The 21,272-nt window shown below is 57.8% G+C and overlaps 2 protein-coding genes across 12 annotated transcripts in view; one reads left to right on the forward strand and one right to left on the reverse strand.

Moving 5' to 3' along the window:
* Taf5l (TATA-box binding protein associated factor 5 like) lies at positions 1-18,181 on the reverse strand. 6 transcript variants are annotated; one of them, XM_047520910.1, is made up of 6 exons: positions 17,959-18,181; positions 17,281-17,323; positions 11,631-11,775; positions 10,310-10,414; positions 6,447-7,168; positions 1-1,973 (listed from the first exon to the last, which is right to left on the reverse strand). In XM_047520910.1, exons 3-6 carry the CDS (start codon positions 11,770-11,772, stop codon positions 1,176-1,178), a joined length of 1,767 nt encoding a protein of 588 aa, XP_047376866.1. In that variant the 5' UTR covers positions 11,773-11,775; positions 17,281-17,323; positions 17,959-18,181; the 3' UTR covers positions 1-1,175. The 6 variants fall into 6 exon arrangements, with proteins under 6 accessions (XP_047376866.1, XP_047376865.1, XP_047376867.1 ...); XM_047520909.1 differs by lacking the exon at positions 17,281-17,323; XM_047520911.1 differs by lacking the exons at positions 17,281-17,323; positions 17,959-18,181 and adding an exon at positions 17,742-17,791.
* Positions 17,937-21,272, forward strand: part of Urb2 (URB2 ribosome biogenesis homolog) — a 22,873-nt gene continuing 19,537 nt past the window's right edge. For 3 of the 6 annotated variants that reach the window (XR_007104341.1, XM_047520905.1, XM_047520906.1), the window contains exons 1-2: positions 18,285-19,213; positions 19,995-20,133. Coding sequence is in view for 5 of the 6 variants with exons in the window: in XM_047520905.1 (XP_047376861.1) it covers positions 20,008-20,133 (126 nt within the window). In the remaining variant the exon portion in view is untranslated. The other 3 variants (XM_047520902.1, XM_047520903.1, XM_047520904.1) reach the window with 3 other exon arrangements.

The raw sequence follows: 21,272 nt of genomic DNA on the forward strand, positions 1-21,272 counted from the left end.
GAAACTAAATACATTTTAATAGAAAACAAAATACAAAATAACTCTTTTCAGAAAACAGAAATATTTAACCCTTTCCCACACATCAGAACTCGCTCTGCCCTCAGCACAGCTGGACACAGCGTGCCCACGGAGCGGGCGCTGCAGGAGGAAGACGCGGAGGGCGACTGCCACAGACGGTCCTTTGGAGACTCCACGTCTTGTGACTTATTCCAAGTTATCTTTTGTCATAATCTTTTTAAATTTGGTGCTGGGGACTGAACCCGGGGCCTTGCGCCTGCTAGGCAAGCGGCTGCGGCCGGGTCACACCCAGCCCACCATAATCTTCTCTTCAGGGGAGAGAATCACTGACAAAGTGCAGCCGAGAAAAGACGTGCCCTCCCAGGGCCCCCGGAGCCAGCGCCCAGTGCCCCCACCCGCTTCCAGAAACAGGCCCTGGCACATCAGGCTGCGGAGACTTCCCTTCTCCCGACACTGTGCTGCCACCTTCTCTGAGTTCCCTGAACCTTAAAAATTCCCAGTATCACAGCCTGTGCCAGGAGTCAAACCTGAAAGATAAAAGCAGAGAAGGTCCCTCTGCCAGTGCCCGTTTTCCTCTTCTCAATAATAATAATAATAATTATAATAACAATAATAAAAATCCTGGTTCTCTGTCACTAAGGAAAAGGAGAGACTTTGCCAGGATCACCCTCTTCCCCAGGCCCCATCCCCACCCCTCCACCAAGAGGAGCTCCCGTGAGGGGGCCCGGCAACACTACCCCGCTGCTGCAGGGCACTCTGGGACCGCCCTCAGGTGGCCGGGCAACACTACCCCGCTGCTGCAGGGCACTCTGGGACCGCCCTCAGGTGGCCGGGCAACACTACCCCGCTGCTGCAGGGCACTCTGGGACCGTCCTCAGGCAAGGAGGAGAAGGCAGGCCAGAAAGGAAGGCGAGGGCAGCAGGCGGTCCAGAGGGTGCTGGGAGCCGACAGCCGACCTGGGGCCGGCCGTTCTCAGCTCTCACGCAGGCACCAGGGCTCTGCCCGCCCACGGGCCCCACGGGCCCGCAGCAGGGTGGGGGCCCAGCAGGGAGGGAGGGGCTCTTTCACAGTCCATCAGCGATTCGGTCTCCGCGTGTCCAGGACTGTAGCAAGAGGCCTTCTGCCACGGCCCAGTTCACTTCACCCGAGGTAAGAACTCAGTGCTCCTGACTCTCCTGCGTGATCCCCGTCACCAGGAGGAGGTTGCAGGCCATGAACTGCACGCCCAGGACGCTGCTCATGGGCCCCGTGTACACACCCACCAGCTCGCTGGAGGAGCCGTCCGCGGGCGCGCTGCTGCAGGCGCTCCTGATGTCCCAGACGCGCACCGAGTTGTCCATGGAGGCCGAGGCCACCAGGCCGCTGTCCGGGCTGAAGGCGAGGCTGGTGATGCTGTCCGTGTGGCCTCTCAGCTCCTTGAACAGGGTCCCGGAGGCCAGGTCCCACAGCTTCAGCCGCTGGTCCTCGCCCGCAGAGGCCAGGTACTTCCCGCTGGGCGAGAAGGCGAGGGCCAGCACCGGGCCGCGGTGGCCCGTGAAGAGCCGCACCGAGTTGCCCTGCTGGGCACTCCACAGCCGCACAGTCTTGTCGGTCGAGCCCGTGGCCAGGTAGTTAGAATTCGGGTGGAACTTGACGCAGTCCACGTCTGCCAGGTGACCCGCGTATATCCTCAGTGGGTACGTCCGGTCCAGCGACCACAGCCTGGCGGTGCGGTCGTGGGACCCGCTGGCAAAGTAGAGGCTGTACGGGCTGACGTCCAGGTCCCACACAGGGTAGGCATGCCCCTGGTACAACACGGTGTTGCTGAAACTGCCCAGGTCCCAGTACCGGATGGACATGTCTTCAGAGCAGGAGAGCAGCCCTGAGCCGTCCGCGAGGAACCGCGTGCTGTACACGGGTCCACAGTGTCCCCGCAGCGTCTTCATCTCTGTGCCCGCGCTGTCGTCCTCGGCATCCTGGGGCGGGGGCGGGGAAGGACACACCAGAGGGTGATTAGTGGTCTCGCAGGGCACCCATCAGGATGGGAAAGGCAACGCGACCCCGGAGGGCAGCCGGGGAGCAGGATGGCGGGCTGCGCTCACTCGCACCACCTGCTTCCCTTAACTGGTCTTGCAGCCAGAGTGCACAGGTGAGGAGAGAGAGCAGGTCCCTGGGCGAGGGCAGTGGCCAGCCTGTGGCAGCGCACATGGCTGACTGAAGGACCACTGTGTATTCAGGGGAGCCCACAGGTCTCCTCACACCCCACCCTCCACGTCCTGCTTCCACTGGAGTCAGCGACCAGGAGCTGGGCAGGCCCCGCTTCAGCACTCACACACAACTCAGGAGGCTTCAGCCCAAATGGAGTGTGAGGCAGCAGAGGTCAGCGGCCAGCATCAGGCCCTCCTCTGACCCCCCCTACAGCCAGTGGCTCAGGAGAAACCAAGGCGGGGCCTGACACCCACTTCCAGGAAGGCCCCCCAAGAGACTGCCTGGCACAGCCCAGCACCTGGACTCCTGGCTCACGGACGGAGGAGACGGCCACCCTGATGCTCAGGAGGACAGTCCACCCCACCCTCCTCAAGCACGACTGCCTCTGTCTTGGAACTCCTGACCCCAGTGGACTCTTAACTGACCAAAGGCAAGATGGGAACACCAGCCAGTTGGCTCTGGCTCCTGGGTAGGACAGGCAAGTTTTTTTTTTCAGAAGGCTCTTTTTCCTACTTGAAAGTGAAAGTAAATGTCTCCAACGTGTACAATTTTATGGAGTTAAAAGAAAACACTGGTGTCTGAGAATGCTCCAAATAGCGACTGCACACATGCCACATTAAAAACACGCCAGTTTTTGGAAGCTCAGCGTTTTACCAAGGGCAGCCCAGAATATCAGCAACCTTCCTCTCTAAAGCAGCTACAGCAACACTTAAAAGTTCCAAGCTCGACTCACTGCCCTGCACTGGGAAGTCACTAAGGACCACAGAAGCAAAACTGACCCCGGGCACGTGAACAAAGGTCCTTGGGCATGGGCTGTGGGCTGTCTGAGCACAGGGACCTCACCTTCCCAGCACTGAGCATCTGCCTGGAGGAGAGAGAGGCAGTGCACAGGCCTGGCCAGCCCTCAGCTGTCCTGAGCTGTCCCAGGCCTGGAGAAGTGTCCGCTGACTGCAGAGCTGAGGAACGGGCACCAGAACACTCCTGCTGGCCGTCACCGTTGGCCCTCTGCCAGGACCACAGCCCCAGGGCATGACTCACGCCGCAGTGCCAGGGCTCTTGCTCCCATCCACGCTGACACAGGACCCCACCGTAACTGGCATGCATCCTGGACACGAAGGTCGGCTGGTGAGCTACCCACACAATCGTCAGCTATGCTGTGCACACCGGGCACACACAACAGACGGAGATACAGGTCAAGGGACCACGTGTGGTGGGGCCTCACACTGTCTCAGGGGCAGGGGGCGGGGGTCGCTGCAGTTTGCTAGTCCTGCCTGGGCCACGGGGTCCCCAAGGCTCCAGCTGCCAAGGCTGCCTGCTCCTCCACTGGAGGCCCCACCCAGGGAGAGTCCACAGCTGCCTGACCCGAGGCACCACGCACCTGCGTGTGCCCGTGGCTTCAGGCTTTGAGGCTTAGGATGGGAGGAGACTCACTGTTACTTTGATGCTCATATGATGAGAGGAGGACATTTTGCCCACACTGGATCACATAAAACACACTGTTGAAACTGATTCTGACGCGTCTGCCCTTTTCTGAAGTGGCTACTAGAAAGTTTACCTTAGGTATGGGGCTCACATCATGTGCCCACTGCAGACCTCTTTACTTTTCAAATCCAAGGACTGTGGGCTGGGACAGGAGTCACCAGGCCTGAACAGACTGGCCACAGGGAGGGCAGGCCGCAAAGAGCAGGGATGGAGGGGCGGTCTCACCCTCAGCACCTGGCCCTGGGGGAGCAGGCACTGCCTGCGATCAGTCTTCACCGTCTCCGGCACTGCTGGGCAGGAAACGATGGAACAGGGCAGCACTGAAGTCCTCGGCCAGACCTTTCTGGTCCAGCTCAGAGACAATTTTACACCCACGCAGGACCTTTTGGTTACTGTCTTCTGTGCTGACCACTATGTATAATTTCCTTGTGGTGCTAGGGTTTGAAGCCAGGGCCTTGCACTTGCTGGGCAGGCACCTGGCCCCAGGCCATACTGGGCCCTGGGGCTGTCTTCTACACTGAGATGAAACTCACAGACTGTCGGAGCCACACTTCCGAGGGACAGAGCGCCAGGTCAGGCACGTGCTGTGCCTCATCACCACTGTCTGCCAAGACCACCACGGCCTCACCCAGAACCCACCCAGCAGGGTCACCCCATCCTGCGAGTGCCAGCAGCCCTGGGCAACATCTCTGGTGCGATTACTACGCTCCAAACGCCCGTCACAGGGAGGTGGGAATGTGCTTCTCCCCACAGACCGCTCTTCCACACAGCCTGAGTTTTCTAGGCTGATTGCGTTGGTGGACGCCGTGCCCTGGCTTCCCTGCGCCAAGGGCAGGCCAGTTTGTGTTTGTCTGACAACGTTCAGGCTGCGGTCTCCTTTTTGGGCCGCTGTGAACGACGCTGTGAAGGTTCTTATGCCAGTTCTCCTGGGGACTTACGTCGTCACCTCTCCTGGCACACACACAGAAGTGGAATTGCTGGGCTGGGACACCGACTTTCCGGCTGTTGTTAGAACCTTGAGTTGGCTGATTTACGTACGCAATGACCGCTTCAGAAGAGTGAAGCAGCAGCTGCACACTGGCCCTTTCACTTGGCTTCCGTGCCCCTCTCTTGCCTCCTATCACCTGCCTGCAGCCCCCAGGGCTTCACCCTGACTTTCGCCTGTTGGCATCCCAGGACAAGTGAGCTGGTGGCCCCTGCAGTAAGAGCCTCACTTTTAGCTGTAAATTCTACAGGGAAAAATCCAAGCCCAAGTTCTCACCAGAGAAACATTAAAAACCAACTATCAGGCTGGGGAGATAGCTCAGTGGGTAGAGTGCTTGCCTTGCAAGCACAAGGCCCTGGGTTTGATCCCTAGCACCACCAAAAAAAAAAAAAAAAAGAAACAACAACAAAAAAAACACCAACTATCAGAATAAAATCATTCTTGGCTTCTCCCAAGATGCTCCTTGTCAGAAACCAGAGACATTTCCCCAAACCGAAACTCAAACAGGAAGTCCCTCAGCAACCAGGGCCTCAGCGTAGCTCTCGGGCTAGAGGCACTTGTGCCCAGTGAAGCAGGGGCAGCATCCGCAGCACCTTCAAGATGGGGACATGGGCAGTGTGTCCACTGTGTCCCCCCTGACTCACCTATCACCTGACCACCGGGCTCTGCCCCACACCACCTTTCTGTGGTTGCTGCCTGGTCGCAGCTACCAGGACTCGGGAGGGACGTGGCCATTCCTGCCCCTGATCCCCCAGCTGCAGCCATGCGCCAGGCCTGTCTGTTTCTGGAGTCCCTCGTGCTAACCCTAAACCCAGACCCCAGACACACCTCCGCTGACGCCTAAGAGTCACCCGCCATCACCCTTCAGTTAATTTCCAACACCAGCCTCTCTTCAAAGCCGGTGTCACCTGCTAACAGGCTCTCAGGAATGTTTTCCCTTCTCCTTTACAGAAAACGGAGTCACGGAGGGCAGTGGCCTCGGCCTAGGGGAGCAGCAGCTGGAATTGCTCCGGCACGGAGAGGCTTGAAAATTCAAACTCGAGCACAGAAAGCAAGGAGAGGGCTGCAGATGCAGGAAGCAGCGTGGCCGAGCACCTCCCGGGGCGAGGCCTGGTGCGGCCTCAGGACCTCAGGGCGGCGGGGCTTGGGCAGAGAAGGAGCCCAGCCCCTGGGCACCTGCGGGGCTCAGAGTGACTTCCCTCCCACATTGTGCCACTCTGTGCAAGCGCCCACCCCAGACACCTCAAGGCTGTGTCCCCTGGGTGTCAGTGGCGACAGGCCAAGAAGACCCTGTCCCATACTCTGCTAAGGCAGTAACACTGGTTGCCAGGACGCTGGCGCCAGGCCTTTCACTGCCAACCCACTGCAGTCACAGGTCGGTCACGGCTGCCACCCTGACTGAGGGGCACGAGACTCTGCCCGGGTCAGAGGGCAGACCCCCGCACGCCCGGTCCTGCTGCGCTGGCCTGCAGCCGACAGCTCAGGGCCCACTGCACCTTCACACACCCGGGGTCGCCTGGCCAAGTCGACTGCGAGGGCAGTCTTCAGGGACACTCAGCGCTGGTAACGACCTTCTGGACTGGGGTAGGTACTGACCGTGGTGGACAGAGCTAAGCAATGCCGTGAGAAACGGCTTCTGACCCTGGGCTGGGCACGGCGCAGGACGCGGCAGCCAAGGCACGCGGCACGACCGGCTCTGGGCCCCGGGGGAGCTCTGCCGGGCGTGGGAGGGCAGCTCGTGGTTGGGAAGGGTGCGGGGCGGTGGCACGCCTACCTCCTCCTCCAGAGTGTCGCAAGCCAGGCGGATGCGCGACGTGTCCACCTGGTGGGGCTCCGACCGCAGCCTCTTGGACCGCAGGCTCCAGAGCTTGACGCAGGAGTTGTCAAAGCCGGCGGCCAGCAGCCTGCTGTCGGGCGAGACCTCCGCCGTGTTGAGCAGCTGCTCCGTGTTGTAGAAGGCGTAGAAGCAGATGGTGGTGAGGGAGGGAGGCCCGTCCTTCACGCGCTTGATGCTGTCCTGCAGGACCTCCAGGGCCGCCTCGTTCTGCAGCAGCGGGCTGGGCACGTCGGGGGGCTCCAGGCCGCCGCTCTCGCCGCGGGAGCCGCTGCTGGCGTAGAGCTGGTAGTCTGTCCGCTTGGCAGGCTGCACGTCCAGGTGGATGTGCACGGCCAGCACCCTGCAGAGGGCCGTGTTGTTGTCGCTCTGCAGATAGCGCACCAGGTAGTTGTAGCTGTCCTCCTGCAGGCGCACCACGTACTTGTTGTCCAGGAAGGCGCGGAGCCTGAAGTTGGACAGGATGTCCTGCACCGTCTGCGTGGTCTGCAGCTGCTCGACGACGTCCTTCTGGCCCGCGTTCTGCAGGAACATGCCGTGGAAGCGGCTGTAGAAACTCTCCACCGTGCTCTTGGGGCTGTTCTGGACCAGGTTGAGGTGGAGGTAGACGAAGAGGGGGTAGAGGAGGGGCATCACCTCGTGGCTATGCTGGGAGTCGGAATCTGCAACGAGAGCGGAGGGGCTTCAGGAAGCAGTGCTCGGGACAAGCGGCGGCTGGGAGGCCCACCACACGGCGCTCCTTCGCCCTCCGACTCGTCTTTCTGTGGAGGAAGGAAAGCATGTGCCCTGGGCCTGGCCCAGCCAAGAGTGTGAGGAAGTGCCTGGCTGGGGCACGGTGCCCCCCAGAGGCCAGCATCTCTGAGAGAAACTCCAGGTGCGAGGGCCCTGAAGGTATTGTGGGAGACGGAATTCTAACTGGAGGCGACCACCTTAAAAGCAACGAACACAAGGACACCCAACACTTGTGTGGCTATGTGGCGCGCAGTTCTGATCCTCTTCCCCGAGCACCTGGCTGCACCAGCTGCATGAGCCAGAGCTCACTCAGTGGGTGACCAGCATGCCCACTGTCCGGGCTCAGGTGTTCCGACACTGCCCGCCTGCATCCTCACATAGACTCTGTGGGTTAAAAATGTCGTTTTCCTTTTCTCTTTTGGCACTAGGAATGAACCCGGGCCTTTTTATTTATTTTGAGACAAGATCTCACTAAGATGCTGAGGCTGGCTTTGAACTCGCAATCCTCCTGCCCAGCCTCCGGAGTCACTGGGATGTGTGCCACAGACTATAAAACTTCTGCAGTGACAATTTACAAGCGAGACACTCTGGTGCCAGTTAAGCCACACTAGCAATCTGAGGCTTCACTACTGGGACACTGTGTGACAAACGATGTCAAAGAAACTTTCCAGCTTTAATCGGTTAATGAGACTGAAAGCGTGAGACACCTCAGTGCTCGTGCTGGCCACAGGACACCGCGCAGTCGCAGGTTGTACTCTGAGCTCTGCTGACTCCTCGGCTCACTTGTCCTCACCTGTGGTGTGCTTGGGTTTGCACGGACACAGGCAGCACGAGGGTCACAGGTGGCACAGCGTCTGCACGTGTTTCAACAGGTCACACAGGGCTCCAGAGCAGGAGGACCTGCCTCCTCAGCACAGACGGCGTCCCTGTCCACAGGAGCCGCTCTGCCATCTGGCCAGATGCCTGGACCACCACGGCTGCTTGCACCTCCGGCCTCTGGCTGGTCGGGGACAGCCCCACTGCCCAGGGTAGCCGGACAGCTGCTCCACCTGGGCAAGGAAGAGTACGTGGCGTCTCGTGGCTCTGTGTCTCAGTGCGGTGTCCAAGGGCCCACGAGGACCAGCCCAGGCAGGCAGGCGCGTGCTCGGCCAGCCCCTCTAGGGGCAGCCGGCTGCAGGTGTGTGGCCGTCACTGCCCCCAGTCCCCCCTACTTGGCTCTGAGTAGGGAGGAGAGTGTGTGGAGGCCACCCACGGGACACAGGTGCGAGGTGGAGTGCCTGCTGCCCTCACCCGTGCGAGGCAAGGGGGGAAGGAGGGGCTGAGGGACAGGTGACAAGGTGGCTCAGCCATGACTGATTCTGTGTGTCCAACTGGCTGAGCCCCGGCACCCAGATGTTTGGTCAGAGTGATTCTAGATGTGGCTGTGGAGGTATTTTTCACAAGCAAGTAACATCTAAGTCAGCTGGCTTAACGGTTCCCCAGACTTGAAGCAACGGCCCTCCACAACACGGCGGGCCTCATTCAATCAGTTGAAGGTCTCAACAGAAAAAGACCCAGGTGATCAAGGAAGGAATTCTGATCCCAGCGCTGCCCAAGACAACTCCTCAGACCTCTCTCACACTCCGTTGGGTCTACTACTCTGGGAACCCAGGTGGAGCAGACTCTGATGCGTCTTTAAATATCGTGATTTGCTGGACGATTGCTAAGTACCAATTTCAGAAACGGAAGGCTGCACCCTGCCCAGACTCCCAACACTTCCTGTGGGGATGCAGGCTGTTGCCTCCAGAGAATCCTAGTTCCAGGCTTCCTTTCAACAAGAGGCATTTCGGCTCGGCAAGCCCAGGGAAGACCTAGCTGCCACCAGGGACACACTGCTGCCTCTGCTCCCTCTGGACACAAGCACGTGCTCAGACACGCCACCCCCGGGCCTGCAGGAGCGTGGGCACTCCCGCCTCACGCTGCTCCTGCAGCCTCCCTCCAAAGCGCCCTCGGCAGGGGGTACCCACCCCGACCAGCCTGTACTTCTTTCCATCTCTCCACTGAGGAGGCTGCTGACTGTAGAGGCCAGCATGGGCCCATGGCAGGCGTGTGGGGACAGAAGGCACTTAGTTGGGGTCATCAGAGGAGCCTGCCCAGGGCAGGTGGCATTCACGACAGCAACCACAGGACACGCCGAGGAGGAGGTGGAGCTTTGGGACGCGAGAGCATGGGGCATGGAGGCAGAGGTGGTGGCCAGCTACACTGGCCCCGGCTTCAGGGCCACAGGTAAGTGGACCAAAAAACTAGGATAATCTTAGGTGTGTGTATGTCTGGGAGTATTTTTTATTTGCTGGTCTCCTCAAATGCACCTTACCATTAAAAATTATTAACATGTGGATTGTTCAAATAAAAATAAAAGGAGCTCTGAGTTTTACACCAAGGACTTCCCACCTGGAGCTCTGCACAGAGGGCACGCAGCAGGCAGTGAGGACAGCTCGTCGTCCACTTTCCCTGCCGCCACCTCTCCCAGCACCTCCACTGCAATGAGGCACCAAGGCTGTGGGGGACGGTGGGTTCAGCCTTCAACAGCCTTCACCCAGACACCAGGACCCTAAGGCCCCAGAGAGGTTAAGTGACTCGTTTTTCACCAGCAATGCACTGAGCGAGTCTCACAGTGATAAAGGAGAGGGTGGAATGCTCATCTACCGACTGCATTTCAGTGGTCATTTGTCCTCGTGAGTGTCCAGCCTCTGCTAATCCAGGAGACTGAAGTCTCCCACTTTTGGAAACACAAGGCAGAGACTACCTTGAGATGTGCTGTGACTGGCAAGAAACGGAGGGGCGTCTTCACATGCTGGTCCCGCTTCGGTCTACTCAGTGCACATCACATCCCTGTGCTGAAGGCCGTGGCAGGAGAGAAGGAGCCCAGGGCTCTCTTCTGGCCTGTGCACTTTAACCTCACAATTTAACTCTCCCGCCAATTCCATGAGGCCTGTCTGCACACAGTCCCAACACCGTGCCCAGGATACAACAAGCACCAAGGGAACTTGCATCGCTCTAGCTTAGAAAGAGTTCCAGCACTGAGTACTCACCAGTGAGAAAATTGCGCAGTCGTCCAAACTGCACTTCGTACTGCTGGGGCTCTGCCTGGCAGGGGGCTGCAGACACTATGTTGGCACAACCAGATTCCGACTGGACTGAGGAGAAAGAGGGAGAGGTGGGAAGGCCATCAATAGCAGGATGGGGGAGGGCCGGGGGATGTGGGCTGCCCAGCGGCCTGGACAATGCGCGAGTGGTCACGTGTGCTCCGCCTCTCCCTCCTGACACACTGACCCCAGGGCAGAGGAATGGAAAGGCAGGAGGCACAGGACCTGCGAGGTAGACAAGGACAGTCTGTCGCCCTGTCACATCACTAAGGGACGTCTAGAAACAGTGGCCCCGAGGTCCCTGTGCTACAGCATGCAGCGGTGCAGGCAGCAGAGGTCAGGTCTCTGACTGTCCAGGATACCCCACAGCACTTTTCCTGGAGGAACCCTGTGAGACCCCCACGCTCAACATCTCGGTCTTGCTGCGCTCCAGAAGGTTGCTGGGACTCGCAATCCTCCTCACTACCACGTGTTTCGTTCTCCACTCTCTCCCTAAATGGCCTTCTCTTCTGATCTCAAGGCTAGAATGGTGCTGAACTTTCTGCTCCTCTTCACCTGCCTTGCACAAGGGACGTGTTCCTTCAAGGGCCCGATGCACAGTTACGGGCCAGGGCAGCTCAGGAGCGGCTCCAGGAGACAAAGCACTTTCACGATGCCATGCCAGCAGCTGGCCCCATCCTGCCCGGGATGGCATTCTGAAGATCCCTGTGCCTGCAGGGCCTCAGGGGAGCCGGAGCCTGTGGAGGGTGTCCTTGGGTTGCACCATCCCATCTCCTTCCGGCAGCAGTTAACCCGCCCTCGCAGCAGAGAGGGTCCCAGACGCTGATGGCAGTGTGAGGGAGCAGGAGACTGGGGATGGCAGGGGGGCGGGTGTGTGGCAGAGCAGCAGCTCAGGAACAAGAGGAGAAGGCGCCCGCTGGGCCGAGCCCCGCCTCCACGCAGACACGGGCCCTGGCGCGCACGCGAGCACTGCAGAGACTCAGCCAATAAAGGCCCGTCCCAGAGAGGCCTGGACTCAGAAGGGCTGAGGAACGACCACTTGCTATTCCAGATGGACAGACAGGTTTTTCCACAGAACCTACCTTCAAAACAGTGACAATAGAAAATAACTTTAAAACACCAGTCTTCTCAGGTCTCATTCACCCTGCAAACCTGGCCTCCATGGCGAGGTTTCTTGCCAGCCAAGGGGACCTGCCCCTTGGGGGGCGAAGACACTGCAGGGACCACCAGGTCCAGATAAGACAAGAGGCCGAGGAGCCAGTTTTACCTGAGAGGTTGGCCGCCATCTCCTCTGCACTCTGTGACAGCCGCAGGCCCTGCTTCAGGGGGCCATCGGAGTCCACGTACTGCCGGCGTTTGAGGTAGCAGGACACTGCCGTCTGGAGCTGCTCCGTGCGCACACGTTTCATGACCTGCGGGGAGGAAGCACAGGAGGGCCGTAAGGGCGACAGGAGGCTGCAGCAGAGGCCAGCCAAGGCCAGGAGGACTGGCTGTGCCGCACATGAGCAGCCCAGGCCGACTGCTTGCCGCCCACCACATGCTCGTCCACCTCATCTGGCTCCCATGACCACAACGCAGAAGCAGGAACAGCACGCACGACAGACCTGCAGGCCACCCCAAACACCAAGACACCAGCCAGCAGGCTGGCCGGGCCAGGGCAGCTTCCCTTCCCTGCCCGCTGAGAGGTGTTCATCAGCGGCAAACCCATCAACATGCGGGCAGAGGCCGTGCAGAACCCAAGACCCAAAACCTATAAACTGGGAACCAGGACCCTGCGGAGCCGCCAGCTCCACAGCATGTGTTCCTGAAAAGGGGTCTTTTCTGTGCAGACGGCTGGAGCCACAGGCACAGAAGAGCAGCACAGCACTGAGGGCGACGAGTGTGCCACAAGGGTCTCCTCAGGCCAGGGGAGAAGTGGCAGCCAAGGAACCAACGGGACAGGCTGTTTTTAACGATTCAAACTAATTCCAGGGTTCACACACACACACACAAAATAAAGACAGGAGAGGAATCATTTTCCTTCAGCAGTAAATTTGCTATCAAGAGTGAAAGGAACCTCTAGCATTGCTGTGGCCACAAATGCTCCTTGGCGAGAAGTAGAGAAACCGCCATGCCCACAACCCCCAAGAACAGGCCAGCTCCCCAGGTTCACTGTCAGAGCTGCCTCCTCCCAGGACCAGAGTGTGGGCCACTGCAGTGCCCCCCAGAGGGCTCCTGGGAAGGGGCTGCAGGAGCGTGCGGACAGCCTGAGCCATGCCCTGGGTTCAGCCTCCAGGCGAGCCGCGGCAGTCTTCTTCTGAGTGCTCCAGGACTGGGAGATTTAAAACCCTACTTCTTCCAAAACTTTGTTATCCACTTGCCATTTCCTAGTACATGGCATGCGGCAAATAGCCAAGGCTGTACCTGGCTCCCCAGGTCCCCTGGGACGCTCCCCTCCCTCCACGGTGGCTGGGCAGGGCAGAGGCTGGGGACACACCTGCACCCGGTCTGTGCAGCACGAGGACGGTGCCACCTGGCACTCCACCTCCAGACCACAAGGAACACAAACCACGTTAGAGAGGAGCAGCTCGCAGCCAGGGGCCGGGCTCGCAGCACAGGAGACGCGGATGAAGTGCAGAGGCCTTCCCACCGTGGGGCTTGCCCTTCTGCCCAAAAGGGTGCCGCTCTGCTGCTGTGCCAATGCCCACTTGACACTGATGTTCCTCCTAACTACTGACAAGGGTCTGACGCCCTGGGAGTGACCTGCTCCCAGCGTCACCTGTCCACCATGAAGACAGAGCGCCAGCTGCTATGTTTGGATGCGCGATGCTGCTGCGTCAGGGACTGTGCCTGTGGTTCTCCACGGCTCCTTCGTGGCTGTGCAGGCCTCCTGGAGCGTGAGCACCGCAATGCCAGCCCTGGCTGGGACTCTGACTTGGAGCCACGTGGGACCTGCAGGTGCTGCTCCCCAGCTGTCCACACCAGCCCGCTGCTGACACCCAGCTGTGTCCCCAGCACTCCAGTCAGACCCCTGGGCAGGAAGAACCTGCCCGTGAGAGATGCAGCAAGGACCAACCAGTGGGAGGCCAGACCTGCAAGAACACAGCATCAAGGTGGCGTGACACGGGGCCTCTGAGGAGGAGGAAGGCCAGAGGTTCTCAAGGTGCAACAGAAGCCCTGCCATCGCACAGCCTGGCTGCATTCAGGACTGCATGGAGTCAGTGTGCAACTCCGATCCTTGTGAACACACCCACCAACTGCCCAAGGGCACCCTGCCTAACCACGCCAGGACCCAGGACAAGGACCTCTCTGTGGTGGCATGGCTCCACACACCCAGAGCCCAGGGCCCAGGAGCAACCTCCCCAGCTTGTGTGATGTCCAGGCCATAGCCAGACAGCAATAAATGAGAAGGTTCCTCAGAGAACAGCCACGGGCTGAGGTCCACAGGGGATGCCCACAGATGAGAACCTCCTTACAACACCTGCCACCCCTGAGACTCAGAACCAGACCAGCGCTGCACTTTCCACTGTCCACCTCTTGCTTCCTGGAGCCATGGACCCTTTAGTGGACATGAGGTTTGGACATAACTACACCCTCCTTGTTAAAATTTCAAATTTCCTATATTTTCGATTTATACAAGTACCGTAATCCTTAAAGGCAAAACGTAGGTCAAGACCTGTCTCTTCACGTGTTTTGCATTTCTGGAAATCAGACACACGTGTCTCTTTCTCCTACTGCTCCACCTGCACTCCACACTGCCCCAAGGCGCTCCAGCACGATGACCTCACAGAACCACCACCACGGAGACGGGGCGCAGGATCCTGGACCCAGGCCTGGCCACACACCACATGCCAACCCCTCCTACCAGGTCCACATGCGAGTGGCTGACGGAAGGGGTCTGGGAGGAACCACCAGGCCGCCAGGTCCCAGCTGAGCACCAGGCAGTCCCTGAAATGCAAAGCGATGTCACGTGGAGACCTGTCCTTCACAAGGCGGCAGCTTTGTGCAGGGTGAGTTTGTAATAAACCCAGCAAACCTCACCACACAACCCTCAACTCAGCTCCCCAGGAGTCTCTGACCATCAGCTAGTGGGTATTTTTTCTGTTGTTGTTGAGTAAATATATTTTCCCAACTGTAAATTTATGTTTAAAAACAGATGAAAAGTTGCTTTGTACTTGTGCTGTATGAAATGTGAAGTGCCTGCGAGGTGCTCAACACTGGTTCTCCACTCTGAGTAGCCTGTCCAGCGGTCATTCTAGGTAGGACCTGAGCATGGAGCCTCTGTGCTGTGGCTGGATGAAGCGTGTTCACCTAGCTAAACACCACCACCGCTGAGGCAAGGACCCCTTCTGCAGGTGACAGCCACAACTGGCCGGCAAACTGTGTTCCTGTTCACTGCGTACATGGGCAAGGGCAGAGAACCACGGCAGATGCTGCTAGAAACCCAGTTGGCTGGGACTGCCACGATGCTCTGCACCCCACCCCAGCTGCTCTGAACAGCTGCCAGTGTCCTCACCTGGCTGATGGCCCCGCCTGACCGCAGGGGACTACTGACTGAGATTCTGACTCCTTGACTCTCGGCCAACCCAAGTCACCTTTCAGCACTGTCCTGTCTTTGGTGGTCTCGAGGCTGACAGGACTGCTGGGCACATCTCCTCCCTCAAACTCTCCTTGGTCACTCCCCTCCGAGCTTGTCCTCTGTTGTCCGCCTCCATTCCTCACATTCCCGCATCACACCACCCTCAGGGGTCTTCAGTCAGGCCCCCTCCTGAGCAAGCATTCCATGTGGACGATGCAGATGCAGACTCACAGGCACACACAGCACATCCTCCCTCCAGACCTCCCCGCCCAGAGCTCCACGGAGCAAAGCCTGGCTGGCGTCCCGCCCCTTCCCTCCCTCCCTCACTTCTAAGGTAACCCACACGTCTTCTGCCTCCCTGCTCTCTGCCGACAGCACAGGCCCTTCCCAACTGGGTGACCCTGGTGTTCTCCCACCCTGAGTCTCCTCTGGGGCATCCCAGAGTGAAGACCAGGGTCATCTCTGCCCCATCCTGGCAGCCACTGTGGCCCTGCCTGCTCTTCCCTCTCCCGAGCATGCGGAGCACCCCGGGGACAGGTTCTTCTCCCCCTAACACTACTGGAGCACGTCCCGCTTCTGCTGGGAGTTCCTGACAGCTCACTTTAGCCTGTGGTCTTTGGGGATTTCTGTAAACTGAGAAGGCCGCATATATTTTATTCCTCCTTTAATACCAATTCCACAGCACAGAAAAGCTGACCCATACAAAGCCTCGTTACCACAGTGGCCAGTAAGGTCTGCGCAGGGCATCTGTACACCTCTGCCTACGTTCTGCCACAGAATGAAATGCTTATGTGTGCTGTTACCGCTGCAGGCAGGAGAAGCAGGATGCTGGGCTCTCCGAGAACAGGGGAGCGTGCTTCCGGTGCTCCCAAAGCCAAATTAAATGCAGCACGTGCGGTTTCAGAGGACTTAGTGACATTAGGACGCCCACATGAGTGAGCCTCAGAACAGGATGGTCCTCAGGTGTCCATCCTCAGTCCACACAGGTCATCACAGCAGGCACCAGTCACACGGGTTGTGAGCAAGCATGGCCACTGCAGCTGAGGAGCTGTGTCTGAATTCCAGCAGCCACAATGGCTGACCACCACCCTCCAGGCCAGCAAGCTCTGAGGCACCCACTTTGTGAAATAAAAGCATCACATCAGAGCTTGAACGTGCAGGCTCGCAAGGTTTCACACAACACTTCTAACTGCAAAATTTCTCAAAGTTGGCATTTTGATTGTAAAAACAGAGCTAGCTTTACCACTGCCGAACACCACGGGGTCATTAAGACAGACACTTCAACATGTCTTACAGGAAGGACACCCAGGCAAAAGGCAGGCTCAACCTGCGTTACTCTTACAAACAGGAAGTGGACAAGAAATCTCTATAGTCTACTGAAAATATGATAACAAGAACTTTATTAATTGTAGATGAAGAATAAACATCTAGTCTTTGTCTCTAATTTACTAGCTTACATGTATTTAAAAATACCGATGGCAACATACTAACTCATAAGAAACTTTTACTGTAACCATTCACAAGCATCTCAAGCACTACAACCGTTGGAGCCACTCTGAACACCAAATTCCACTTTTCAAAGCACCTCACCTTCATAGGCACCAAATCACTTACCACAGAAACTTCCTGAATCCACACATGATTCTCTTACTGGAAATCTTGACCTGAGCCATCAAACCCACAGGTTTCTGGAACAAACTGCTGCTGCATGCAGCATGTCACTGAGTGTCTCCTACACTACCAAGAACTCACACTTATTGAATACACAACACTGGTGCTTTGCAGATCATCTCCTCTAAGCTTATGACAACTCTACGAGGCAGGCAACCTTCTTCAGATGGAAAGCTGAGGCCCAAAGAACTCAGAAAATTTGCCCAAGGCCACTCAGTTCCTACATGGGCACCAGTACCACCTGGCTGCAGGGTCTGGGCCCCAGCCCTTTGCAAAACACTGCAGCTCCACAGATCTCACATGGGACCATAGGCTTCCTGGGGGAGCAAGAATGAGGAATGGACAGCAGACGATTGCTAAGAGAGCAGCACAATCCTACATGGGCTTTTAATGTGACAGCTAGTACTGTGCACTGGACAGGCTAGCTCAACATCTGACTCCTAGGCCCCTCCCAGTCAATGTCAATCAAGAAGAAACGACTTTCTCCTGAAATGTCTTCACAGGTGGGAAACACCGACTACAGAAACAAAATCACCTACCAAGTAGTCAGGAGGCCTCTACCTAACTTCACAATGACAGACCACACCCAAACCTCACGGTCAGAGGCAGGGACATGACAAGAACGAGGCCTTCCCGAGATACCTAACCCAATCTTTGATGGCAAAGAAGAACGCTCACGTGAGCCCACCTTTTGGTGTCCTGGGTTAACAGTGACGTTCAAGGCAGGACGGCTTCATAATAAACAGAAGGGAAAAAAGAAAGTCAGCATGTTTGACATTCAACACAAGAAAATCAAGCCTACCAGGAACCTAGAAGGTACTTAGCCAAAAAGGAAGTCACAGCAGCTCCTAAGAGTGCTTCTGCGCGCCAGGCATTTTCGGTGCACCCTCTTCTGGGTACCTTCGAAAGGTCCAGGCGAGTTACCGTCCTGGTTCACACAGGAGGAAACCAGGACCGGGAGAGGCTACGCCACCGCCAGCCGGCTACAAGGCTGCAATCCCGGTCCCCGGGTCCGTCCGCCACCGGGGCCTCCCGGGCTTCTCGGCGCAGAGCGCGGCCGGAGCTCGCCCGCGGCCCCGTGCCCCTGCCCCGCGCACGTGTCGCCGGCTGAGCGCGGCGGCCGCGGCCCTCGCCCGCCCCGGGACTCACCTCCCGCCGCCGGAACCTCCGCGCCCGCGAGGTCCGCGCCGCCGCCCACTTCCGCCGGCCGAGCGCGGCCCAGCGCGCAGCCGCCTCCCGCCGCGCCCCGGTGCCCGCCGCCCGCGCCGCGCAGGCGCCCCGCCGCCACGTGCGGCCCCCGCCGCTGGGACCCGGCCGCGCAGGTGCCGCCCCGGGAGCCCGCCCCCCGCCCCCCGCCCGCGCTCACTGAGCATGCCAGGCGGCCGCGGCTGCCCCGCTGCCCGCGACCGGCCGCCTCCGCCGCAGCGCCTCGCTCCGCCGCCGCTAGCCCGGGCCACGCGCCACGCGCCGCGCCGCGCCTGCGGCTCTGCGCGGCCGCCCCATGACCGCCGGAGGGAGCGGACGCGCCGGGCTGGGCCGCCGACGCCGACGCCGCGGCCAGGGCGCACTCGGCGCTCGGCTGGCGATGCCTGCGCGCCCTCTAGCCCCGCCCCGCTCCGTCGGCGTCGCGTCAGCGTCGGCCGGAAGCGCCCGCCGCGCGTGGGGCGCGGAGCGGCGGAGCGGCAGGTGAGCGCCTCGCGGCTGCGGGCTCGACCCCGGCTGGCCCTGCGGATGGGGCTGGGCGACTGGGCCGGGGGAGCCCGGCCCGCGATGAGACCCCCAAGGGATGAGCCCCGGGCCAGGGCCACGGGGTGCGCCCCTCCTTGATGAACCCCTCAAGTCTGAACCTCCCCCAGGGTAGCCCCCAAGGGATGAGCCCCGGGCCAGGGCCACGGGGTGCGCCCCGCCTTGATGACCCCCCCCAAGGCTGAACCTCCCCCAGGGTAGCCCCCCAAGGGATGAGCCCCCGTCCAGGGCCACGGGGTGCGCCCCTCCTTGATGAACCCCTCAAGGCTGAACCTCCCCCAGGGTAGCCCCCCAAGGGATGAGTCCCCGGCCAGGGCCACGGGGTGCGCTCCTCCTTGATGAATCCCTCAAGGGTGAACCTCCCCCAGGGTAGCCCCCCAAGGGATGAGCTCCTGTCCAGGGCCACGGGGTGCGCCCCTCCTTGATGAACCCCCCCAAGGCTGAACCTCCCCCAGGGTAGCCCCCCAAGGAATGAGCCCCCGTCCAGGGCCAGGGGGTGCGCCCCGCCTTGATGAACCTCCCAAGGCTGAACCTCCCCCAGGGATGACACCCCCAAGGGATGAACTTCTCTCAGGGATGTGCCCCGCCAAGGAAAGAGCCCTGCCTTGATGATAGCCCCAAGGGATGAATCTCCCCCAGGGATGAGCCCGCAAGGAATGAATTTCCCCAAGCCATGAGTTCCCTAAGGGATGAGTTATCTATCCCCCATGAAGCACCTAAAGGGTGAACTCCCTTGCCCTGTTTGAGTCTTCACCCAGGGCTGAGCCTCACCAGAGGGAGCCCCCACTTGAACTGAGCATCACCTGCACTCCTTCCTGCCTTGGGCCAGCTTGGAGGCTGGGAGGTAGCCACAACTGTGAGGGAAGCTGCAGCAGGTATCGTGGTCCTCAGGGTAGATGTTTCTTTGCTTTGACCAAAGTTAAAAGTCCCTGCAATCTTTTTTCAGTTCTTGTGTTAGTCTGTTTTGTTTTTATTTATGACAACTATTTGTGTGGTTTATTGGAAGCATTTTTTTTTAGCTAAATTGATCTTTTTTTTATTATGAAAACGACTTAGCATTTTAATTATGACTTAAGAAACCCTAAGCTGCTTGCCTCAGTTTTGTATTAACCGTGGTTGTATCTTTTGTAGTCTTTTCTGCATGTGTGTATGAGTGTGTGGGAGGGTAAAAGTTTCTACATGAGTGAAACTAGCTTTAGAGTGGGGCGTTACTGTTGCAGCAGAAATAACAGTGTTTCTGTTGGGATGAGTTAATGCTCTCTCTTTTCCCTGGAGAAACATTACTTTTTCTAAATACTGTATTGCATATTTCTTTCTTTGCCTGTTTAATAGAACTTATGCTAACAGGTGATATATACTATGCTTTAGAGCTGGGTGAAGAAAGGATGACTCTTTCCCCCAGTGATCTAAGCAGGGATTTTTTTGCCTTGTTGAGTATTTGCACACTCACCTCTGGGGAATGTGTTCACAGCAAAAAATGTTTGTAATCCATCTCCTGCACGCTTTTGTCTGAATTTCCCCTAGAAAATCCATTGTTGGTGTGTTTTAATTCATTAGAATGTTTAATAATACACAATAAGACACCTGCTGTTCCTTGTCTGGTGCCTGTTCAGTTTGATCTTACCATAATGCAACTTTTCATTGTTTCGATTGTAGATAACGTGGGGCAATGGCTGCCATATATTCTGGCATTTCCCTTAAGCTTAAAAGCAAGACGACTTCCTGGGAAGATAAACTAAAACTTGCTCACTTTGCTTGGGTTTCCCATCAGTGCTTCCTTCCAAATAAAGAGCAAGTAAGTCTAATATGAAACTTATAGTTTTATGATTTAAACTAATCACTATACAACGTGCATATTGATATTTATTTAAGAAAAAAGGTTGGAAAAGTTGGGAAGGAAACTTTGTTGGAGATTAAAAGTAATGTCAGTGAAAAAAGTAGTCAGATCTTTTTGACTTCTTTTAGGTTGAAGGTTGGGAAATGAAGCGTTGGTATTAAACCATTCGAGAAGGGGTGGAGATATAGCTTAGTGGCAGAGTGCTTGCCTAGTACTGGGTTTAATCTCCATTACTGCTGGTGGGGGGTGCTGGGAGCTGTGCTAGAAAGAGTTTGGCCCTAAGGACATTGCTTTTTGCTTATTTGGCTAAAAATGGGTTAACAGTAGGATGACAGACTCAAGACATTGTATGACACACATCTGATACTGGTGCTAAAGGAGGTGGCGTGAGACATCAGAGATGGATCGTGTTGTGGAGCACCTGTCCTGCCCACACCTGGCTGCACATGGAATCATCCTCGCAGCTTGGTGGTCACCTGGCCAGTACTGCCCAGGGTGGCCTGGCAGCTGGGTGATCTGTACCTTTGCTGTCCTTACCTTGAGAGTTTTTCCCTTTTGGCATGTGCCCCTCCTCCTCCTCTTGCTGACCGCTCCGGGAGTTCTGGCACACAGAGCAGAGGCCTCTGCGCAGTCATGGCGGCACACGTGCGCATCCCTTCTTGTCCAGCCCTGTGCCTCAGTCCACTCCACTGTCTCCGGCTGTGCTACAGGTGGGCTGGGAGGTTCTGACTCCTCTCACCCTTGTCTTAGTGTGTGATTCACCCGTGGCCGCCTTCCACACAGTCATGCCTCTACCTCTTGGAACGCAGATGAAACGGCACAGCTTGGGAAAGAGGGTACTGTTTTAGAGTGTCACCTGGAACCTTTTGTTTGTTGGGGGGGTACACTGGGATTGAACCCGGGGCACTCGGCCACTGAGCCATGTCCCCAGCCTTGTTTTATATTTTATTTAGAGACAGGGTCTCACTGTGAACTTGTGATCCTCCTGCCTCAGCCTCCCAAACTGCTGGGTCACCTGGAATTTCTAATTGGTCCCAGGTAAAGACAAAGATGGTAGTTTTTCCCTTTTTTTGCTCTTTGTGTTTTGGACCCAGGTA

Source organism: Sciurus carolinensis, chromosome 12, assembly GCF_902686445.1.
Source record: "Sciurus carolinensis chromosome 12, mSciCar1.2, whole genome shotgun sequence".
Taxonomy (NCBI): domain Eukaryota; kingdom Metazoa; phylum Chordata; class Mammalia; order Rodentia; family Sciuridae; genus Sciurus; species Sciurus carolinensis.

Coding starts and splice junctions, on each gene's coding strand:
- Taf5l (XM_047520908.1), bottom strand. CDS start 11,057: ATGCCATCCCGGGCAGGATGGGGCCAGCTGCTGGCATGGCATCGTGAA. Junction 10,410..10,826: donor GGAGAACGAAACACGTGGTA/GTGAGGAGGATT, acceptor TCCTCAGTCCAG/TCGGAATCTGGTTGTGCCAA. Junction 1,974..6,446: donor GCGACACTCTGGAGGAGGAG/GTAGGCGTGCCA, acceptor CCCCCGCCCCAG/GATGCCGAGGACGACAGCGC.